Source organism: Ostrea edulis, chromosome 3, assembly GCF_947568905.1.
Source record: "Ostrea edulis chromosome 3, xbOstEdul1.1, whole genome shotgun sequence".
NCBI lineage: Eukaryota > Metazoa > Mollusca > Bivalvia > Ostreida > Ostreidae > Ostrea > Ostrea edulis.
Window position 1 is genome coordinate 48596201 of NC_079166.1, and position 25024 is coordinate 48621224.

Genomic DNA, 25024 nt, shown 5'->3' on the forward strand with positions numbered 1-25024 from the left:
TGGTTCATGATTCGAACAAAAACAAACTTGAATCCAAACAAATTAGAAAACACTCTTGAAAAGATTTTTTCAAATTTCCTATATTTTCTCAAGTAAAACTTGGGCCATGTATGCCATGCATCCAAATATGAATGCGCACTATATTGGAATGCATGCTTATCAATATGACTATGGATCTTGGTTCTTGAGAAGATTTTAAAAAACATATATTCCAATATAAAATTTTGATCTCTTACTGTGGCCCCCTATACCTAACGTCATGATTCAAACAAATTAAATCTGCACCACCTCAGGATGATTGCATACTAATCACGACCCTGCTGTTTTTGAGAAGATTTTCACATTTTCTCCCCTTATTTTTCCATGTAACACTTTGAATTCATATTGTGGCCCAATCCTATATCCTCAAGGCATTGACTTGAACAAACTTGAATCTGCACAACCGTGCTTGCATATTAACATGACTAATCCTGGAAATAAGATTTTCTCCTATGCATTCTTATGTAACAGAGACCCCCAAGGCCATGATTTGCAGAAACTAAAATCTGCACTACCTGAGCTGAGGATACTTGCATATTCATGTGACTAATTATGGTCCTGCTATTCCCGAGAAGAAGAATTTTAAAAGAAATTCCCCTATACAGTTGTAATGCCATGTAAAAAATTTATCCACTCTTGTGGCCCCACCCTACCCTTCAAGGCTGCACTGCCTGAGGGTGCTTGTATATTAATATGACTAACAATCATGGTCCTGAGGATGCTTGTATATTAATGTGACTAACAATCATGGTCCTGCTGTTCTTGAGAAGATTTTGTCCCCCTATATTCCCATGTAAAACTTGGATTCCTTATTGTGACCCCAGGCTACCCCTGGAGCTATGATTTGAAAAAACTTGAACCTGCACTACCTGAGATGCTTGCATATTGACTAAGCATGGCCTTGGATTTCTTGAGATGTTTTTTTAAAAAAGTATTTTCTACAGATTCATAATTATGTAAAACCTTTGCATCAAATATGAAGCCACAGGTGAAAAATGATCAAGATACATGTATCAAGTCACAATGAAAATGATGAAGGACAAACAGACAGTAATCTTCAGGTGTCTATATAAACATCAACTACCTTTCTGTAGAATACAAAAATGGAAATGTGTTAAACTTGGATTAGAGGTCTGTTGTGACCTTAACAGTTGACCTTACGACTCCAAGATATATACATGTAGGTGTCTTACTTTAATGGTCAACTATCTTTGTGTGAAATCTGAAAGCTTTGTGTTGAAAACTTTTCAATGTATCCTGTCACAATGAAAGCATTGTAAAGTCAGAGACTGAAGGTTTTCTTTGACCTTGACCTCAATACTCCAAGACACATCAGTGTCTTTCTTTCATGGTTAACTACCTTTGTGCAAAAATATGGAAGCTTTATGTTGAAAACTATTCAAGATATCATGTCACAACGAAAGTGATCAAGGAAGGACAATGTGATTACTTTTTGGCTCCTACATTTTCAATTCAGGGCTCTAATTAGAAATTTTCAAAGTCTAAGGGCAATAACTTTGGTGAAAATAGGTCTATTGACATGAAACATGAATTTGATTTATAAATCGTCAATGAAGAAATAAGAGGTACTGTGAGAAATGCTCACCAAGAATACCCCCCGCTTACCCCAATCTCCCAAAGGGTGTTATTAATAGGTATAAATTACCTCTTTCCTGAGTGTAAAAATATGGTATGCCTTTGTAGAAGAAAATGGAAGATATAGTCCGAACACAAATCCATGGCATAAACCTATAATTTTGACCTTGAGATCAAAGGTCAATGTCATAAAGAGGTCATGAATGTACATGACACATAGCCTCATGGTGATACACCCATGTCTTATGGTATGACTATGTCAAAACCCTATAATCAATTTTGACCTTGAGGTCAAAGTTCAAGGTCATAAAGAGGTCACGAAGGTACCCGACACATCGTCTCATGGTGATACACTCATGTGTCAAATATGGTATGCCTATGTCAAAGAACAAAGAAGTTATGGTATGGACACGAATCCATTGTAAACCCCTTTAATTTTGACCTTGAGGTCAAGGTCACATGGAGGTCATGAAGGTACATGACACATCGTCTCATGGTGATACACTCATGTGTCAAATATGGTATGCCTATGTCAAAGAACAAAGAAGTTATGGCCCGGACACGAATCCATTGTAAAAAACCTTTGATATTGACCTTGAGGTCAAGAGTCAAGGTCATATAGAGGTCATGAAGGTACTCGACACATCGTCTCATGGTGATCCACCTGTGTGCCAAATATGGTATGCCTAAGTCAAAGAACAAAGAAGTTATGGCCCGGACACGAATCTGCACAGACAGACAGACGGACGGACAGACAGACAGAGTGATTCCTATATACCCCCCAGAATTTCGTTTGGGGGGGGGGGGGGTGGGTGTATAATAAAGTAAAGATATATACCTCATTATCTTAAAAAAAAAGGTCTAGAAAACTAATTACACTGTATATCGAAAAGACAGAATGGTTAACACTATACAGTAAAACTCGAATATAGCGAACACGGATATAGCGAAATTACGGCTATAGCGAAGTGAAAACGATTTCCCTGGCAAATTCTTTATATATTCTATATAAAAATCTGCGTCTATAACAAACACGGATATAGCGAATATACGGATATAACGAAGTAAATTCCTATTCCCCTTGAATTAAAAACGAACGTAAAAAATAACCTTTTATACCGATTTGTTTTTCATTTTAAACTCGTGATTTTTAACAATCGTTTTCCATTGACATAAAGGATCCACACTTATTACGACATTTCTGTTTGTATTTTTTCAGAAAAGGTTGTTAACGCAAAACAATACTTACACATACGTTTAACAAATATATTGTTGGTATTGTTTACTATTTTCGTAAAGTTTGATTGCATTTATTCTATTGTACACTTCTTGTGTAAAGCAACAAGTAAATGACAATTGCAATAGACTGTTTGTACATGTATGTATTGTGCAAAATTTTGTTGACATTTTTCTCTCGACATGTTCTTGCGTGACTTAATAATCCATCAAGATATTATAAATTATCATATATAAATTAATGTGTATATTTCTTGTATAAAAATATTTCATCTTGAAAATATATAGGCTTAATTTCTCTTAAAGACAATACAAACGCAAGTATATCGATTGCCGCTTTCTTATACAACTGATATACATATAGAACAAATCAGTTTTATAACGAATTCGTTATATTTGAATTATGAATTCGCTATAAACATATAGCGAATTACGCTTATAGCGAATTTTTATAGAGTGTCCCCAGAAATTCGCTATATCAGAGTTTTACTGTATACCCTGACCATGGTGGGGCCATAAAAAGATTACACAAAATTTATATCAGAAAAGGTTATACAAAATTTATATCAGAAAAAAAAGCTCAAGTGCCAACACATCTACAGTACAATCTGACAAATGAACAAAACTAGTATGTCTGGATAAACAAGCTTAATAAATGTCTGGATTTTGAACAAGACTGTCTTTCATAAGCAGTTGATGAATTCCATAAAATGGAAAGCATGATGTCTGTTATTTAGAGTGTTATCCATCAGCAGAAATTGAGTCAACACAGCAAAATCACCATTACTGCGTGGGTGATTAATGTCGATTCAGGATTTAAAAGTGAGTAGTCAAATGAATATATTTAAATCGATACTGATTAGCTACAAGAAATACTAAATAAGGCTTTGATATGTAGTACATCACTATTACACTGTTATAACAATTAATCAAATAATTACAAAACACCGGAAAGCAGAATGAAGATCATTACTTCTACACAAGCTTAAAATTACAGACAGTTCATTACAACGTACAACTGATTTATACAGACATATAAAACCAACAAAACTTATACCTTGAAGTATTTTTTCTGAATGAAATTAAAGGAAATAAAATATGTATTTGATAGTCTTTCTTTGTGTAGCCATCTTTTTATCTCAGACAGATCAATGAACCATGTGTTCGATGGCTTTCAGAAATAAATGAAATCAGTACTTAGAATGAACAGGACATGGAATCTGATTACAATCTGAAACTGATTTAGAAGAAAAACTACAGCAATATTTTTCTATAATGTCATTGAAAAGCAAAATTGAAAACAAGCACAGCACAGTGACTTGCACATTGAACTGATCGATATATTTTGACTGTGTAATGTAGAAATTGTAATATATTTTGACTGTGTAATGTAGAAATTGTAACAAGAATTCACCTTGATGAGAGTCTCCAGGTAAGGAATTGCATCCAGTTGTCTGTTTAAGTTGTTGTTCAACATCAGGGCCAGATTAAATAAGGCACTTCTGAACAGTGGGTCATACTAAAATATCAAACAATTACAAGAATCTCTAGCTGAATAACTTGTACGGGAAAAATAATGAGGCAGTAGTTATAACATTGTGTTCCTTGACAAGCAATTGTATTTTATGTATCGTGCAAGCTTTGATATTTCACATGATATTCTGCTGATTGGTTTTAAAAAAATATGCTTTAAAGCATTCTTCACTACTAGTTTACTAACTGACTGTTTGCTAAAACGTCTTGTTAAGAAAATTCCACTGTTATTGCCAGACCACTTGGGTCATTATGTATATCATTTTGATGAATTTGTCTAGTTGTATGATAGCTAAGCGTGACTTATATGGATGAGAAACTTGTAAAACTTAAACAAGAATAAGCTGGAGAGTTACAGTACACGACACGAGTTTTATACACCCCACCGTGGAAAGACCACGGAGGAAAATCCACGGAAATACACCGTGTCCTCCGTGTTCCACGGTGTGTGTTATTTGCGAATACACACAGCTGCTAAGAGCTTTGTTCTGGCCACGGGCGCCTTGCGGGAGATGTGAAAATGTGCCGCAGGTCAAATAATCAAGATAAGGGTGGAATTTTAAGAAAAGAAAAAATGTCAATATTTCCCCCCCCTGATACATATATTGTTTTTCAGCATATTGAGCCGATTCCAACGATACCAAACACTATATATTATGTTTTTAAGAAAACCTGGTTTTGACTTTTTTTCTTTTAGTCTTCTTTCTTCATTAAAATATTCTTAAATTCTATGTTTAAATAATGCGTACTTGCAGGCAATTCCTGTTTTGAATGCGAATTAGTATATTCAGTAAATGAAAAACATACATGTACAACATGTGATAGGGATATTTAATAATTACCGATGTGCTCTCTCTCTCTCTCTCTCTCTCTCTCTCTGTGACAAATGCGCTGTTTCACATAATTACCTCCATCATATTGTGTTAATATGCATTTTAACAAATATAACTTTATCCAATATAGAAATTAGAGCATTGTCGATGATTAACAAATTGGAATTAATTTATTACGTAATTAATAGAAGCAAAAATACAAACCATCGAATGATTTATTTTTAAAATCCCGAGTTAATTACATTTAACCGAGACTTATGTTCTATGTACTTTGATAGAGGTTTTCATAAAAAAAAAATGTTCATCGGGAGTGTCTGGATAATGCAATGATTTTTGTATAATAAGTATATACCATGCAAATTCCTAGGGTCTTTCTCACAGTATAACTAAATTACGGTTAGCTAGTTTGGGTTTTGACTTCTCATGAAAAGTGTGAAATATATTGGGTCGGCGCGATATCAGATCTAGTCTAAGATCACGGGTATCTTACGCCGACCCAATATATTTCACACTTTCCGCAAGAACCTAAGCACTTCTGTTGATTTCAAATACACGGATTAGCTGACTCCCATTGTTCTACTGAGGCGAAAACCCCTTCGAATTTGCATGGAATGTACAAGTTATACACAGGTCATTGTTATAGTCATACATCATAGTACCGCTAACCCGACAAACATTTTTTTATATTTTGAATAAGTTATTGAATGACGAAGTATGACCAAACTGCAGATTGAACTTTATAGAGCCCCGTGCTATACATTACTTATATTTTTCAATGTATCAGAAGGGGTATGTTGCCGGTTAAGTTGTGTAAATTTCTTGACAAGCAATAAAATAGCAACAAAAATGGTGCTTAAATTGTCCGATTACGAAAACCTTTCAAGTTTTCAAAGTACACGCTCTCCGATTCTACGTGCTTGTAATCAATATTTAAGGATGTAAATCCTCAGTGTCAAATGCAACTAGTTCATGGAAAAAAAAAACTAATATAAATATAAACAGAAATGACTTAACGGTATTTTGCTTTAATTCATATACGCTATCGATTATTAAAATCTTTAATTTAATCTTTAGATGCATTAGATAATGAAAGCAAGAGAGAGAGAGAGAGAGAGAGAGAGAGAGAGAGAGAGAGAGAGAGAGCATTGGTAATCATAAAAAATAGTTTGTTTTTTTTCATCTTCGTTAGCCGAGATTATTCGTGCACGAAGGCACAGTTGACTCAAAACCCATTGCTAGCGGAGATTAGATGAATTTTACCCCCGTATTATGTTATAACTGACCAAAACCTAGTACGTTTGTTTTACAACTTTCATTCAGAAGACGCGCAAGTTATTGAGTTACTGAATAAACGAGAAAACGTCTGCATTTTTATTTCAATCGTTGTTAACTCTTTACTTTGTGATATTTCAAGACTACCAGGGCCGTAAGTAGGGTTCTAAATCAGGGGAGGCAGGGGATTGGGGGCCGCCGATTGACTTTACGACTGAAAATGACACTTTTTAAATCCCAATTTATCATGTTTGTGTTTCATTTGTACTATGTAAAGAATCGTAATATGGTGTCAAAGACAAAGGTGCTTGTCTTCATTTTAAACATATATCCTATAATATAACATTTATATAATTTTATTTTCTTTTTTGCCAAAAAATCAGACGAGGCAGTTGCCTCGTCTGCCTCATCGGCAGTTACGGCCCTGACTACATGTACTCAATTCAATTTATTGGATCTCATCACCATTATGCAATGGCATATAAAAATATAAAGACAAAAAGCTGTTATATATACATTTAGTAAATAATACATGCCTGTAATAAAGTATTTATCAAGTTAGAAAAAAAAAAACTAAAAAAAAAAACCGTGTTATTATTAATGTGAAGTATGGGCATTCTAATGAAATTTTCCTAATGAAAGTACGGAGTTTTCTAAAGGTTTGTTTAAAAGTAAAGATAGTTTTAATATTTATTTGTTTAAGTGATAAAAATTTGATTCTTTGCTCACATTGCTTCACAGTTGAGTACATAATGAAATTCATATCCAATGTAAACATGTACATGTATATAGCTGACCTTAATCACATATTCCTAATTACAATGAAAACCTTACGTAAAAATAAACTATTGCTTATGGTACACATTTCTTTGAACTGCTGTTTATCAAATTGAAATTACTGGCATGTGATTGTCGTTGTTCATGACCCTTCTTTTATTTGGTGAAATTGTGCTGCACGTGCCGTGAAACAATGTACCGACTAGTGGTAGGAATAACACAGGTGTTTATATACAGGATGTCGAGAATTTGGGCGTTTCATAAAAAGGTGTGAACGTCTGCAGGGAAGTCTACATACGGATAGGAACCGAAAACACCAACGTATCACTAAACAACAATTACAAGAATTGAATGATTTATAGCTAATTTCTAAATAAGTAATGGGGTGAGGGCATGTATGCTGGCCAAGCGAAAAGGTTTTTTGGGTGAATCATTTCGGAAATTATCTCTTTGTTTTATCACACGGAGGTACACGGTGGCATCGACGGAGGTACAGGTGACATCCACGGAGATGCGCGGTGGCATCCACGGAGATCCTCCGTGGACTTCAATGTCTAGCTAGCGCGGAAAAATAGGACTTCAAACGTGCCGACAATTTTAAAGGTCCACCGTGTTTGGGGCAAATTTGTTCCACCGCGTTGCGTGGAACACGCATAAAACTCGTGTCGTGTACTGTATCTCATAATATGCTATGACACTTGGCAACCATTAGGAATATTAAACTAAACAAAACTAGATTGTGACCTTGATGCAGTTTTTGAAATCCCTCTCAGCCTCTGGGTAATCCTTCATGTCCATGTGGATCATTCCCAGCGTGAAATAGTACTTAGCATCCTCTGGTTCCCGTTTGATCAACACCCTCAGCCTGAATGAATACAATAAGATTTTAAATGATTTAGTATAGTTTCAAGTTGAAAAACATTCTTGAGAATATTCCATGTTTTGTGTAGAATACTGGAGAAGACTTGTGCTACCTTCTGATTGCTTCTGGCCACAGTGCTTGTTCTCCAGACTCCTGAATCATTATGGCAGAGTTATACAAGGATTGCTGAAATAAAGAAATGATAAAATCAATCAACAGAAATCAGATAAAAATCTGTGTCACCGATTTTATATCAGTGATAAATAATTAAAACTACAGATCTGCATGTACAAGGTACATAATATTGATTCTAAGGAATGATTTTATTTCTGATTTTTTATGTCTAAATATCAAGCTCAATAAATCTTATAACATTGTTGCATAGCTGAAATAACATGTATAAAGTCTTTATCAGTTTGTGAAAATGAACTCTTGTACAAGTGTTCATGATACTAATGGGTTAGGGTTAGATCTGTACAATTTGCCCCTGTACATTATTGCAGGATAAGTGAATCCTTCAACACCAGAGCATCTTACTGAATGGTCTGGATCATGATGGAGAGCTGTCTCAAAACTCTTCCTGGCGTGTTCTGGTTTCCCGAGGTCCAGTGACACCACACCAATCTGATGGGAAACAAACAATGTACTGATGGCAAACAAACAATGTACTGATGGGAAACAAACAATGTACTGATGGGAAAAGAGAAACACACTGGGTAGTGTTCATCACACATAGGATTGATCTAAATATAGAAAACTTTACATTGTAGAGTACAACTGTTCTAAATATAGAAGTTTTAACATTGTAGTGTACATCTGATCTAAATATAGAAGCCTTACATTGTAGTGTACATCTGATCTAAATATAGAAAAATTTACATTGTAGTGTACATCTGATCTAAATATAGAAGCCTTACATTGTAGTGTACATCTGATCTAAATATAGAAGCCTTACATTGTAGTGCACATCTGACCTAAATATAGAAGCCTTACATTGTAGTGTACATCTGATCTAAATATAGAAGCCTTACATTGTAGTGCACATCTGATCTAAATATAGAAGCCTTACATTGTAGTGTACATCTGATCTAAATATAGAAGCCTTACATTGTAGTGTACATCTGATCTAAATATAGAAGCCTTACATTGTAGTGTACATCTGATCTAAATATAGAAGCCTTACATTGTAGTGTACATCTGATCTAAATATAGAAGCCTTACATTGTAGTGCACATCTGACCTAAATATAGAAGCCTTACATTGTAGTGTACATCTGATCTAAATATAGAAGCCTTACATTGTAGTGCACATCTGATCTAAATATAGAAGCCTTACATTGTAGTGTACATCTGATCTAAATATAGAAGCCTTACATTGTAGTGTACATCTGATCTAAATATAGAAGCCTTACATTGTAGTGTACATCTGATCTAAATATAGAAGCCTTACATTGTAGTGTACATCTGATCTAAATATAGAAGCTTTGCATTATAGTGTACATCTGATCTAAATATAGAAGCTTTACATTGTAGTGTACATCTGATCTAAATATAGAAGCCTTACATTGTAGTGTACATCTGCATTGTCAGGTTCATACTGCAGAGCCATCGTATAGATTTTCAATGCCTCTTCTTTTCTGAAGAACAAAACCAATTTATAGTAACTGCAAGACATACATTAACAGTGAATGGATACATTAAAAGTGGTGTTTGGTGTGGTGTCCCACCGTTTAGTGTCCTAGCTTGACACGGTTACCACTTAGTGTCCTAGCTTGACACGGTTACCGCTTACCATTTAATATCCTTGCTTGACACAGTTACCGCTTACCACTTAGTGTCCTAGCTTGACACAGTTACCACTTAGTGTCTTAGCTTGAAACGGTTACCGCTTACCATTTTATGTCCTAGTTTGACAGTTACCACTTGCCACTTAGTGTCCTAGTTTGACACAGTTACTGCTTACCACTTAGAGTCCTAGCTTGACACAGTTACCACTTACCTCTTAGTAATCTAGCTTGACACAGTTACTGCTTACCACTTAGTGTCCTAGCTTGACATGGTTACCACTTACCACTTAGTATTCTAGCTTGACACAGTCACTGCTTACCACTTAGTGTCCTAGCTTAACATGGTTACCACTTAGTGTCTTACCTTGATATGGTTACCACTTACAACCTAATGTCCTAGCTTGACATGGTTACCACTTAGTGTCCTAGCTTGACACGGTTACCACTTACCATTTTATGTCCTAGTTTGACACAGTTACCACTTGCCACTTAAGTGCCCTAGCTTGTCACAGTTACCGCTTACCACTTAGTGTCCTAGCTCAACACATTTACCACTTAGTGTCCTAGCTTGACATGGTTACCGCTTACCATTTTATATCCTAGCTTGACACAGTTACCACTTACCACTTAGTGACCTAGCTCGACACATTTACCACTTAGTGTCCTAGCTTGACATGGTTATCACTTAGTGTACTAGAGCTTGATTATGATACCACTTACTGTTCCAGCTTGACTAGGATACTTACTATCCCAGCTTGACTACAATACTAATTACTGTTCCAGCTTGACTATAATACCACTTTCTGTTACAGTTTGACTAAGATACCACTTACTGTCCCAACTTGACTTTGATACCATTTATTGTCCAAGCTTGACTAGGATACTTATTGTCCTAGCTTGACTAGGATACCACTTACTGTCCCATCTTGACTACGATACCACTTTCTGTCCCATCTTGACTACGATACCACTTTCTGTCCCAGCTTAACTAGGATACCACTTACTGTCCCAGCTTGACTACATTACAGGGCTTGAAATTAGTGAGAAATATTCGCAAAATGCGAGTACATTTGAAAATTAGCAAGTTAAAATAGTGGACACTCGAAAATCTTAGCGAGTGGTGATTTACAAACTATGATCGTATCGTATCCATTTTATACGGTGATGCGATATTCGCATTTCTTAACCTTGCACTCTGAATCATACAAATGTTTACATGAACGACCGATTTCAACAACCGTTTCTATCCAGATTTTTAAAAAATGATTTTTAAAGAAACTCAGAGTCAATTAAATGCTTTAGAGGTCGGACATCGCATTATGATGAAAAAGTATAGACATTTGCCACGAGTCCTGTTCACCTATAGGGGTGAATTCCAAGTATGAGGTTTTTGTTATTCATTTATCTAAAAATAAATCGGAGTCTATGTTTTACCAAGTCTTCCGGTAGTCATTTTTATCAGAATCATGAGAATGTCCTATCTAAATTAATTTATTGTCATATTGAGGTTGGGTTGTAGTGACCACACCAGTGCACTGCTCACCGCGTAGACAATTATCAAAAAAGTTCATGGGGCTCATGATTGTGTTGCTTATAAAACCATGAGTCCGGGATTCGCTTTGAAAAATCACGAGTGACAACCCTGATGTAGCATGAAATTGGAAGACTGGATCTAGACCTGCAGTAAACAGGTTGTGGATTAGAGGTATGATAATCAAGAGACCTAAACATTGCGCCTTATGACTTACGTAAATTAGTATCTTGTACAAATGATGCCTGTTGACCCACTAGGCTCAGTAATGATGGGGGGAAATCATTGATTTAAAAAAAAAAACATGAAAAAAGAGCACTGCTTCACTAGTTTTATTTTAGCTTGTAGGTTTTCATTTTAGCCTGTAGATTTTTTAACCCACAGGCTAAAATTAGCCTGTAGTAGAAAAGTTAATTTCGACCCCTGCGATACCACTTACTGTCCCAGTTGGACTAGGATAACACTTACTTTTACAGCTTGACTATGATATCATTTACTGTTACATCTCGACTAGGATACCACTTAACTGTCCCAGCTTGACTAGGATACTTATTGTCCTAGCTTGACTAAGATACCACTTACTGTCCAAGCTTGACTATGATACCACTTACTGTCCCAGCTTGACTAGGATACCACTTACTGTTCCAGCTTGATTATAATACCACTTTCTGTCCCAGCTTGACTACGATACCACTTACTGTCCCAGCTTGACTAGGATACCACTTACTGTCCCAGCTTGAATAAGATACCATTTATTGTCCAAGCTTGACTACGATACCACTTACTGTCACAGCTTGACTAGGATACCACTTACTGTCCCATCTTGACAAAGATACCACTTATTGTCCAAGCTTGACTACGATACCACTTACTGTCCCATCTTGACTAAGATACCATTTATTGTCCAAGCTTGACTACGATACCACTTACTGTCCAAGCTTGACTAGGATACCACTTACTGTTCCAGCTTGACTAAGATACCACTTACTGTCCCAGCTTGACTAGGATACCACTTACTGTTCCAGCTTGACTAGGATACCACTTACTGTCCCAGCTTGACTACGATACCACTTACTGTCCAAGCTTGACTAAGATACCACTTATTGTCCAAGCTTGACTACGATACCACTTACTGTCCCATCTTGACTAAGATACCATTTATTGTCCAAGCTTGACTAGGATACCACTTACTGTTCCAGCTTGACTAAGATACCACTTACTGTCCCATCTTGACTAGGATACCACTTACTGTTCCAGCTTGACTAGGATACCACTTACTGTTCCAGCTTGACTACGATACCACTTACTGTCCCAGCTTGACTACGATACCACTTACTGTCCAAGCTTGACTAAGATACCACTTATTGTCCAAGCTTGACTAAGATACCACTTATTGTCCAAGCTTGACTACGATACCACTTACTGTTCCAGCTTGACTAAGATACCACTTACTGTCCCAGCTTGACTAGGATACCACTTACTGTTCCAGCTTGACTAGGATACCACTTACTGTCCCAGCTTGACTACGATACCACTTACTGTCCAAGCTTGACTAAGATACCACTTATTGTCCAAGCTTGACTACGATACCACTTACTGTCCCATCTTGACTAAGATACCATTTATTGTCCAAGCTTGACTAGGATACCACTTACTGTTCCAGCTTGACTAAGATACCACTTACTGTCCCATCTTGACTAGGATACCACTTACTGTTCCAGCTTGACTAGGATACCACTTACTGTTCCAGCTTGACTACGATACCACTTACTGTCCCAGCTTGACTACGATACCACTTACTGTCCAAGCTTGACTAAGATACCACTTATTGTCCAAGCTTGACTAAGATACCACTTATTGTCCAAGCTTGACTACGATACCACTTACTGTCCCAGCTTGACTAAGATACCACTTACTGTTCAAGCTTGACTAAGATACCACTTACTGTCCCAGCTTGACTACGATACCACTTACTGTCCAAGCTTGACTAAGATACCACTTATTGTCCAAGCTTGACTACGATACCACTTACTGTCCCATCTTGACTAAGATACCATTTATTGTCCAAGCTTGACTAGGATACCACTTACTGTTCCAGCTTGACTAAGATACCACTTACTGTCCCATCTTGACTAGGATACCACTTACTGTTCCAGCTTGACTAGGATACCACTTACTGTTCCAGCTTGACTACGATACCACTTACTGTCCCAGCTTGACTACGATACCACTTACTGTCCAAGCTTGACTAAGATACCACTTATTGTCCAAGCTTGACTAAGATACCACTTATTGTCCAAGCTTGACTACGATACCACTTACTGTCCCAGCTTGACTAAGATACCATTTATTGTCCAAGCTTGACTAGGATACCACTTACTGTCCCAGCTTGACTAGGATACCACTGTTCCAGCTTGACTAAGATACCACTTACTGTCCCAGCTTGACTAAGATACCACTTACTGTCCAAGCTTGACTAGGATGTCTCCTCTGTTGATGTATCCCTGTACATAGTCGGGTCTCATGCTCACAGCCGTCTTCAGATACTACCAAAAGTACAATGTACATAATTGTAATTTCACTACCACTATTCTCATACATGTATTTATACTAGTCAATGAAGTTAGAAAAGCTTCTCATAGTAAACACTAGTACTCTGGTGAAGTTAGAAAAGCTTCTCATTGCAAACACTAGTACTCTGGTGAAGTTAGAAAAGCTTCTCATAGCAAACACTAGTACTCTGGTGAAGTTAGAAAAGCTTCTCATAGCAAACACTAGTACTCTGGTGAAGTTAGAAAAGCTTCTCATAGCAAACACTAGTACTCTGGTGAAGTTAGAAAAGCTTCTCATAGCAAACACTAGTACTCTGGTGAAGAGAACATCTTGTATTGGTCACAGCTTTACAATGCAGTACACTCACCCTTGAAATCTTGGGATAAATTGTTGTAACACTCAAAACCATTTATCATACCCACATACCTTATCAGCCTCTAGTAGTCTGCTCGGGTCTTTACTGACAAGTGACGCCAGGTTAAGGTAAACGTTCAGGTGATTCGGAGCAATACGAGCCTGGTAACTTTTACCTTCATTAAAAAGAAAATACATATATGACATTTTTCAATATGTATCATATTCTAATGTAATTAACTAAATCAGATTGTAACTTTTGTACACCTTAGGCTGAAGTAATGGTATGCATTTGAGTCATTCAAGGATCTGTGAAAATAATGTTTTGCTTCATACACAGGGAAATACTGATTTTAAAATCAATACTATTGGTTACACAGTTTCAATTCTTATTTGCATTGATATGTCTGAGATCTGCACTTGATAGTTGCAATATACATGTAAAAATGTATGAATGACTTCACAGTCAGAGATCTCTACTGGCTATGTGTGATGTACATGTTGTTTACGATCCATCCAATGAAGAGATGTGATATCACATCTTTAGATGGGTGTCTGGATATTTTGGATGGATATCTGGATATTTTGGATGGATATCTGGATATTCCAAATGTTCCAAAACCAAAATGTCCCCATAAGCAGTGCAGAGGGTATAATACTAGCACTACTTTGTCTGCAGTATATGTATACCAATTAAGGTTCAATTACTCTAGCAAATGAAAAATTCTAACATCAAAATTGACTATTTATTAAGTTTCCATAATGTTTTGTTAAATCAACTGTCAAATTGTTAAATTTCTGAGAGAAAATCTCCAAACTTTCAATTTGTCAATAAAACCATATTTTATGTAGCATATATTATAGCTCAGTCTCTGATTACCGGGCTGAACTTGAGGGAAGTAACTGAGGGCCTTTTTGTAGGCTGCTTCAGCTTCAGTCGACATGTTCAGATTATTGTAAGTCCTGCCTACATTGATGTGGGCTCCAATGTCATCATGCTGAACACTACAACATAATATAACAGAAAACATCAACCTTTTACTTGTCTCTGCTAAATTTCACTTTTTGTGAACAAGAAACCTCTGTTGAGCCTGTAGCTCTACTGGCTGGACATTATATACTCCACAGAACACATTATATACTCCACAGAACACATTATATACTCCACAGAACAAAGAACACCTGGAATGACTACTGTAACATCTACTACACTAAAAGAGTGGGTTCAGATATTTGGTCAGTCAATGGGGTAAACTGAAGAAGTATGGAGTTTCCATGTACATCTTCGACACATTGTCCATATATAACTTTTCCTGGAATTACCCAGCACAGTTTAGAAAATATAAAACCCCAGCACATTCTAAAAATTCAATCTACATCATTCTTTGAATTTCCTCCATTATATGACTATAAAAGGTACAGCAGTGAATCTGAAGGCCAAGGTCAAAGTTCACTTCTGAATTTGTGTCCCTAGCTGTAGAAATTATGCAAAATTAAGTCAATATAAAAAGCTTAACAGCATATTACTGAATATTTTCCAGCTTGGTTGGCTGGAAATATTACTGCAAACCTCTTGTAATATTCACACAGTTCTTTTAAAAAATTTTAGTAATATATTTATAGATTTTTTGTGAAATGTTTTCAGAAGTTATAAACCAGATGTTTACAGTATAAACCAGATAGCCTTTTTGCAATGTTACAGTATAAACCAGATAGCCTTTCTGCAATGTTTACAGTATAAAGCAGATAGCCTTTCTGCAATGTTTACAATTACTACAAAACTGAATTCAGTGTAAACTTATAGTAGTTGCAAACCAATTACAATATCTTTTAACTGTAGTAACCTGACTGGGGTTTAAAATATGTTTACAGCAGTTACAAACCCCACAGCCTTTCTGGTATATTTACAGCAGTTACAAACCCCACAGCCTTTCTGGTATATTTACAGCAGTTACATGTACAAACCTCACAGCCTTTTCAAAGTACTCCAGTGCTTCTGCATACTTCTCATACTTTTCTAATGCATGACCCACATTATTAAACAGTTTGGCATTTTTGGTATTCACTTTTAATGCTGATCTAAAAATACTGTACTCTGTTTCCCTGAAAATAAAAAAGAACAAACTTTACATATGTGACCCTAAAGCCTGATCACACAATGAAACCAATGTTACAATGGTATTCTTTAAAAGTGAAAAAAAAAATTATTGCCCCCCCCCCTCCTGCAAAGAATAGGGATATATTGGTTTGCACTGGTCTGATGGTCAGCACGCCCAGTGTTGTTTGATCAATATTTTATTTGAGTGACAGACATCAAACTTAATGTAGAGGACTCCTACTGATTCTATGGTCAATTTTTTATCAATGTTTGATATGTTCCCTATAAAATTACATCCCAGTGACCTTACATTTTTTCTGATTGTCTTTACTCATCCACATGTTATTTTGTGAGAAATATCTATTCAAGAATGGAATTTGGTTCATTGTCCTTATATCAAACAAAACTATAAACGTATTTCTGAATGATTTAATCTGTAACATCTTTCTTACCAGTCTCCGTTACGGATGTATGTTTTAATGGTGTGAGTGAAGAGAAGAAGTCCTAGCATGGCACAGAGTAATGGCTTTAAACTTCTGAAAAAAGAAGTAAATATGCTTTATAGGCACTGATGATTCTGATACACATGTATAAAGCTGCTCTAATGTCAGAATGGAAATAGAGGAAACCCTGCATATTTCTACATCGTTGAACAATCAACAAACAACTCAACAATTTCATTACAGTTGAGTAATTTTATCAATTATGAACTTTATGACCTTATGCCTGACAATATTTCTGTTGGCGAAACCATCACAGCCATTTTGGTAATTTACACACTCCATGGTGTTTGCAGTTTCTGCTAAAGGAATGACTTCAAAAGAGTCAAATCTCACTTATTTATAATTACTGTATACGAATCATTCTGCAAGTGTCTGCAGCTAGTTAACCAATATTCTTATATCTTAACAGCTTCATACAAGTACATGCATTTTTTGAGATCGGTAAGACTAATAGAATTCTTCATTATTACGAGTGTGGAATAGGGAAATTCCACCTAGGGGACAAGATTCGCAGTCTAGGACGAGGCTTTGCCGAGTCCTAGACAGCGAATCTTGTTCCAGAGGTGAAATTTCCCTATCCCAAACGAGTAAATAATGAAGGATTATTTTTCTCACATTTTATGTACAGTTTAGTGGATAAATTTAGGAGATTTGAGAAAATTCTAAATTATCAAAATCCTCGTTTGAACTTCAATGCAAAAACTAATTAGATAGGCAGAAAAAGCATACCTGAAAATGGTTTACACACTGTAAGTGTAAACTAAAAAACCCAAGGTTGTCCACCAGAAAGCTATACTACATTAAAATTTAAAGATAACAATGCAAAATATTTTTACTTCACCGTGTAATGTAAATCTTCACCGTGTAACGTAAATCATAGAAAATATATGACGTCACAATCAAATGACGTCGCAGCAGTGCGAGACAGAAAAATCTCACATGGCTGTCTCACATGGGTAAAGTCGATCTCACACTGGTGATAATGTGAGAAAAATGAATCTGCCACCCTGTTGGACAAGACATTTATGAGTTTCAGTATGCCTTACTGCTTGTTGTCCATCAGGATCTGAAGCCCCAGGGCCACCAGCATTGTGAATCCCATACTGGGGGTGTACAGGATCCTCTCAGCCACAACAAACCCCACAGGGAAAAACAGGTTCGAGGCCGGAATAAATGGGAGGATCATCAGAGAGAAACTCTGGAAAATCAATCATGAAAGATTTTACTGCTGGATGCACAAATACATGTATGAGTTGTGAATACTTAGACACTGTTAAATGCAATAATTTACATGTACCTTAACTACTCTATCAATGCAACAATTAAGTTACTGTATTTTTCTGAATTGAATGTACATGATTGCATTTGATCTCTTATATCTCTATACCCAGTTATCAAATATATAAAATACAATTATGTCAAACATGAACTCTACCATAATAATTCCACGGTTTCTCTTGTCTTGTCCTTGAAGCATAAAATGAACAAATTTTCCAAGAAGAGCATAAAAGCCAAGAGTAATAAGATTTCTAGGATCCAATACAGAATTGATCACTGGGATTGTTCCCATTGTCCAATCACAACACAACTCTGAGGGGAAGAGGAGGAGCCAAACATTGATTGGCAGCAGATAATTATAAGTCAGATGTCTTGCTGGGGCATTCTCCATGGAGGCAGGATTATCATATCTAAAGAAAAAGAGAGACATATATCATAGTGTATTTTAAAATTGTTTATCATAACTTGATTAAACTTAACAATTAAAAAGCACACCAAAAAAAACAACAAAAATATATGCACTGATGAAATAAGTATGGAATATGATGCTCCTCTCTTGCAAAGTGTTCATCTTTATGAAAGAAGTTCACAGTATGTACAATTAGTATTCTTTCTATTCTCTTTTGTAGTCACAGCTACTTTTAATATGCCAATTCATTACATTACCGATTACAATAAATCTATCATTTACCTTGTCAACATTGGAAGCTGAGCCTCCTGACTTTGATTACCTTGTGAACACTGGAAGCTGAGCCCCAATGACTTTGATTACCTTGTGAACACTGGGAATTGAGCCTCCATGACTTTGATTACCTTGTGAACACTGGAAGCTGATCCTCCCCCAACCCCCTGACTTTGATTACCTTGTGAACACTGGAAGCTGATCCTCCCCCAACCCCCTGACTTTGATTACCTTGTGAACACTGGAAGCTGAGCCCCAATGACTTTGATTACCTTGTAAACACTGGAAGCTGAGCCCCAATGACTTTGATTACCCTGTGAACACTGGAAGCTGAGCCCCAATGACTTTGATTACCTTGTGAACACTGGAAGCTGAGCCCCAATGACTTTGTTAACCTTGTGAAAATTGGAAGATGAGCTTCCTGACTTTGATTACCTTGTGAACACTGGAAGCTGAGCCCCAATGACTTTGATTACCTTGTAAACACTGGAAGCTGAGCCCCAATGACTTTGATTACCTTGTGAACACTGGAAGCTGAGCCCCAATGACTTTGATAACTTTGTGAACATTGGAAGCTGAGCCTCCTGACTTTGATTACCTTGTGAACGCTGGAAGCTGAGCCAGCCCCCCCCCCCCCCCCCCCCAGACTTTGATTACCTTGTGAACACTGGAAGCTGAGCTCCCCTGACTTTGATTACCTTGTAAACACTGGAAGCTGAGCCCCAATGACTTTGATTACCTTGTGAACACTGGAAGTTGATCCTCCCCCAACCCCCTGACTTTGATCACCTTGTGAACACTGGAAGCTGATCCTCCCCCAACTCCCTGACTTTGATTACCTTGTGAACACTGGAAGCTGAGCCCCAATGACTTTGATTACCTTGTAAACACTGGAAGCTGAGCCCCAATGACTTTGATTACCCTGTGAACACTGGAAGCTGAGCCCCAATGACTTTGATTACCTTGTGAACACTGGAAGCTGAGCCCCAATGACTTTGATAACCTTGTGAACATTGGAAACTGAGCCCCAATGACTTTGATTACCTTGTGAACACTGGAAGCTGAGCCCCAATGACTTTGATTACCTTGTAAACACTGGAAGCTGAGCCCCAATGACTTTGATTACCTTGAGAACACTGGAAGCTGAGCCCCAATGACTTTGATTACCTTGTGAACACTGGAAGCTGAGCCCCAATGACTTTGATAACTTTGTGAACATTGGAAGCTGAGCCTCCTGACTTTGATTACCTTGTGAACACTGGAAGCTGATCCTCCCCCAACCCCCTGACTTTGATTACCTTGTGAACACTGGAAGCTGATCCTCCTCCAACCCCCTGACTTTGATTACCTTGTGAACACTGGAAGCTGAGCCCCAATGACTTTGATTACCTTGTAAACACTGGAAGCTGAGCCCCAATGACTTTGATTACCCTGTGAACACTGGAAGCTGAGCCCCAATGACTTTGATTACCTTGTGAACACTGGAAGCTGAGCCCCAATGACTTTGATAACCTTGTGAACATTGGAAGATGAGCTTCCTGACTTTGATTACCTTGTGAACACTGGAAGCTGAGCCCCAATGACTTTGATTACCTTGTAAACACTGGAAGCTGAGCCCCAATGACTTTGATTACCTTGAGAACACTGGAAGCTGAGCCCCAATGACTTTGATTACCTTGTGAACACTGGAAGCTGAGCCCCAATGACTTTGATAACTTTGTGAACATTGGAAGCTGAGCCTCCTGACTTTGATTACCTTGTGAACGCTGGAAGCTGAGCCCCCCCCCCCCCCCCCCCCCCCCCCCCAGACTTTGATTACCTTGTGAACACTGGAAGCTGAGCTCCCCTGACTTTGATTACCTTGTGAACACTGGAAGCTGCGCTCCCCTGACTTTGACTACCTTGTGAACACTGGAAGCTGAGCTCCCCTGACTTTGATTACCTTGTGAACACTGGCAGTTGAGCCTCCTGACTTTGATTACCTTGTGAACACTGGAAACTGAGCCTCCTGACTTTGATTACCTTGTGAACACTGGCAGTTGAGCTCCCATGACTTTGATTCTGGCTAACAGTAAGAAGACAGTGGTCCCAACTAAAAACATGGCACGTATGATAGAGTTTTTCAACCAGGAGGGAATATGTGGTTTCCCTCTCACAAAACTTAGGAGAATAGCTAACAGCTCTTGGAATGATGCCTGAAATGATAAACAATGTGCCTCAATTATAAATAAAAAAGAAAGTGGCATTTGATATCATTAAGGAATAAAATGTAATTCTGATTCATCACATGTGAATGCAAAATGGAAATCTTTGTAGCTCATGTAATCATAATCTACTGTGTTTCCAAAAATAATACTAGTTTCAACCCGCACAAGTGCAGGTAATATTGAGATCCATAAAAACCAATATGGATTGATTTTAACTGTGACCATTCAAAGTGGACCATCCATGTAAGAGATTATTTCATGAGTATGTGATTGATAGTGTATTGAATACTGAAATGTGTGATAATGAAACATCTGTAAATACAAGAAACTGATCTTAGATATATGGCTACTTTAAAAACCTAGGGACAGATCCTAGGTATTCATCAGTGCATGGATTGATTGAATGGAGATATAAATAGAATCAGTAATGCCATAGAAAAAACAAGATATTTGTCCAATCACAACATAACTCTGAGGGGAATGAAGCTTCTTTTAGTGTCAGACAGATCAGTTTAATATGCAACTTACTCTTTGAGCAACAAAAACTTCATAAACACAACAAACACCAATGACTGTGATTCCCTGCTCTTTACAAAGCATTGCTATGGTAACCAGTGCTACTGTTCCAATCAGAGGAGGCCATTCTGAAAAAAATGCACACAGTCAAATGATTTATTATTTTTACATATACTCACAAACAACTTCTAAATGCAAATTATCATAGACTTTTCTACTACAAATGTAAGCTCATGTCCAAGAATACTTTCAATATGATCTAAAGATAAGTTTTCTACAAAAATGTGCTTCATAATTTGAAAATTACCACCATCCATAACTTACTAATTTTGCCATGGTATGAGGTACATCTGGAATAAGTAATAAGTGCTGCAAGGAAAAAAATGGAAGACAAGGCCTCAGCTCTCCCAACCACTCCAGTGACCTAGGAAAAGGTTTAGTGCAAATTGATGAAACAGAACCAATGGACACAATTTTGTGCAAATTGATAAAAGCAAATTCTAAAAGAAAAAAATTAGGTGTATGCTGCATGATCTGATTTTTCTTGTTTAGCTTTTACACAAAAGAATTTCTTAACATTTCATATGAAACATATACATACTTTACATAGCAAGCTAAAAATTATAAGTGTGTGTTTGAATAGTCTTACTGCCTCAGTGTGTATGGGATGAACTGCAAATAATAATGCTGCTAAAAAACTGGTCAACTCCCTCAAAAACATGTTACAAACTCTGAAAACAGAACATATCTGAGTATAGAAACATTATCAAGTAAAACATAAATACAGCAATGTTTACATATCTATAGAAATATTGTGTACTCAAACATCAATACAGTAATGTTTACATATCTATAGAAACATTGTGTAGTCAAACATCAATACAGCAATGTTTACATATCTATAGAAACATTGTGTAGTCAAACATCAACATAGCAATGTTTACATATCTATAGAAACATTGTGTAGTCAAACATCAATACAGCAATGTTTACATATCTATAGAAACATTGTGTAGTCAAACATCAATACAGTAATGTTTACATATCTATAGAAACATTGTGTAGTCAAACATCAATACAGTAATGTTTACATATCTATAGAAACATTGTGTAGTCAAACATCAATAAAGCAATGTTTACATATCTATAGAAACATTGTGTAGTCAAACATCAATACAGTAATGTTTACATATCTATAGAAACATTGTGTAGTCAAACATCAATACAGCAATGTTTACATATCTATAGAAACATTGTGCAGTAATAAGAATATTTACAATGTTGTTGTTTATTAGAAATTTGTATAAAACTTTTGTAATAATTTAGATGTGCATGAACACACACTCAGTTATATAATTTAAAGCTGAGTGTCTGTTTTTAACTTATCAGATTAATAAAGTTGTACATATATAATAAACACAATTTTGATGCATGGAGTTTTATTTCTCTGTTAAGAAAGTTTGTTTTGTTTGTAAATTAAAAAAATTAAATAGAAAAACAAAGTATTTTTGTTTCAAATTTTTACTGGTAACACTTTAGAATTTTTTTCCATTATATCAGCAGTTATCCTTCCCTATGTGCACTCTCTTGTGTTCCTATGGAGTGACGTAAACATAATGTCTATTACATCATGAAATAAATATGCCGAGTTTGGTGAAAAAGCAGACGTCCTGTACAAGTGTCAATACAATTAATGAATGAGCTCAAGCTTTGGCTTTATTAGATGCATATTGATGAATAAAATTCTTCAAAAGAAACTAAAACCTGCTATGAATCAACAGAAAAACAGTGGTAGGATTGACGAACGAAAGTTGGTTCAATATCCAGGACACGCTTCGTTTGTTCAAGATGGAGCGACACCTCACACTGCCCTCCTAACACAGAATTGGTGTGAAAATAATTTATCAAAGTTTGTTACGAAAGAAGAATGGCCAGGCAATTCCCCAGACCTAAATTGTTTAGAAAATCTTTGGAGTATTCTGGACAGCGAGGCCTACAAGGATCCGCGCCCAACAACGAGCCAATTATGGCGCCGACTTCAACGTGCATGGAGAGAGATACCTCAGAAACATTTGATTTCTTTAATTCATTCAATGCCAAACAGAATTAAAAATGTATTGAAAAACAAAGATGGACCGTCTGGTTATTAAAAACATCAAAACTTGTATATGAGTTGTTTATAAATAAGTTTAGGCATGATGTGAATAATGGAACATGGGAATCATGGAACGAACATTCTTAACACTCTTTAAAGTTGTACAGGAATATATATCTACTTTGATTTTACTTGATTTTTAGTTAACACTGTGAGGAGAGTATGATGAAACACAAATTTTCATTGTTTTACAATGTATAAATCAGTGAACAAAACATGCTCAATGAACTCACACTACAAGATGAAAGCTAGACTTACTTCATAAATAACAAACACACGATGACATGGAGAACAATATTAACAAGATGATAGGACATGGGTTCTAGTTCACTGAGTGCGTAGTTCATTCTAAACGTTAGGACACACAAAGGTCTGTAGGACTTATGGCTCTTCTCCTGGAAAATGATTAATGTCCATTATCTAAAGTGCTGCAAAAAGGTGGCTTCTGGAGGATAACAGTTACACATAAAAATATTGGAAATAACTGTCACCAAGTTTATTAAACATTGAAAAAGCTATATAGTAAAACTTGTCTATTCGATATGTTGTACAATCCAAAGTGTTTTGTAAACCAAAATATTACACATATTTTTGCACAACTGTAAAAAACATTCTAAATATACACTCTGTTGTTGATTTGAAAGACCTTCTCCAGTACCAAGTCCAGGGTCAATTTTCACTGTATCACAATCCATAAAATGTATACTTCCTCAAAAAAGTGAAGTCTAGTATAAATAAAAATGATGATCTATACATACCATTCTCATTGGAGTTCCCCAGAAGTCATTCCAGAAAAGATTTGCTACTGGAGTTCTGGGTCGAAGATCTTTGTTTTCCACTATTGCAGACATGTCATCAAACACAAAGCCACAGCCCAGGGCCTTGTAGTAGCACACTGCCACTGTGGCTACGATGATGATGGAGTAGATCAGTCGTGCCTCCATCATCAGGTCTTAGATTTGTCAGCAAGTTGAGAAGTAGGAATGGTATGGAGTTCTAGTTCACATACTAGCAGGAGATAAGGAGTTATCAATATACTCTGAAACAGGAAAGAAATAATTCTTAATGACTCTGCTGGGGCAGACTTAGAAGAAGTCAACTGATACACACCTCTAAAATTTTCAAATGAAGCAAACTGAAATTAAATCAAAATTGTCCATTTCAAAATTCAAAATACTTCAGAACTTCTAGGTCTTTTGTATCCCAAAAATAA

General features: G+C 36.4%; 1 protein-coding gene across 1 annotated transcript in view; it reads right to left on the minus strand.

The window, feature by feature from the left end:
• The window catches only part of LOC125675207 (protein O-mannosyl-transferase TMTC3-like), a 33855-nt gene that overhangs the window by 3231 nt on the left and 5600 nt on the right, over nucleotides 1-25024 (minus strand). The window contains exons 2-19 of the mRNA XM_056158049.1: nucleotides 24570-24850; nucleotides 24070-24206; nucleotides 22306-22387; nucleotides 21981-22080; nucleotides 21669-21784; nucleotides 20956-21128; nucleotides 18409-18661; nucleotides 18020-18171; nucleotides 16923-17006; nucleotides 16338-16475; nucleotides 15253-15377; nucleotides 14445-14548; nucleotides 13929-14011; nucleotides 9712-9784; nucleotides 8686-8772; nucleotides 8261-8334; nucleotides 8031-8151; nucleotides 4286-4390 (exon numbers count right to left, since the gene is read on the minus strand). Of these exons, the coding sequence (XP_056014024.1) occupies nucleotides 4286-4390; nucleotides 8031-8151; nucleotides 8261-8334; nucleotides 8686-8772; nucleotides 9712-9784; nucleotides 13929-14011; nucleotides 14445-14548; nucleotides 15253-15377; nucleotides 16338-16475; nucleotides 16923-17006; nucleotides 18020-18171; nucleotides 18409-18661; nucleotides 20956-21128; nucleotides 21669-21784; nucleotides 21981-22080; nucleotides 22306-22387; nucleotides 24070-24206; nucleotides 24570-24758 (2196 nt within the window). The 5' untranslated portion in view covers nucleotides 24759-24850. The remainder of the gene's footprint in view (nucleotides 1-4285; nucleotides 4391-8030; nucleotides 8152-8260; nucleotides 8335-8685; nucleotides 8773-9711; nucleotides 9785-13928; nucleotides 14012-14444; nucleotides 14549-15252; nucleotides 15378-16337; nucleotides 16476-16922; nucleotides 17007-18019; nucleotides 18172-18408; nucleotides 18662-20955; nucleotides 21129-21668; nucleotides 21785-21980; nucleotides 22081-22305; nucleotides 22388-24069; nucleotides 24207-24569; nucleotides 24851-25024) is intronic.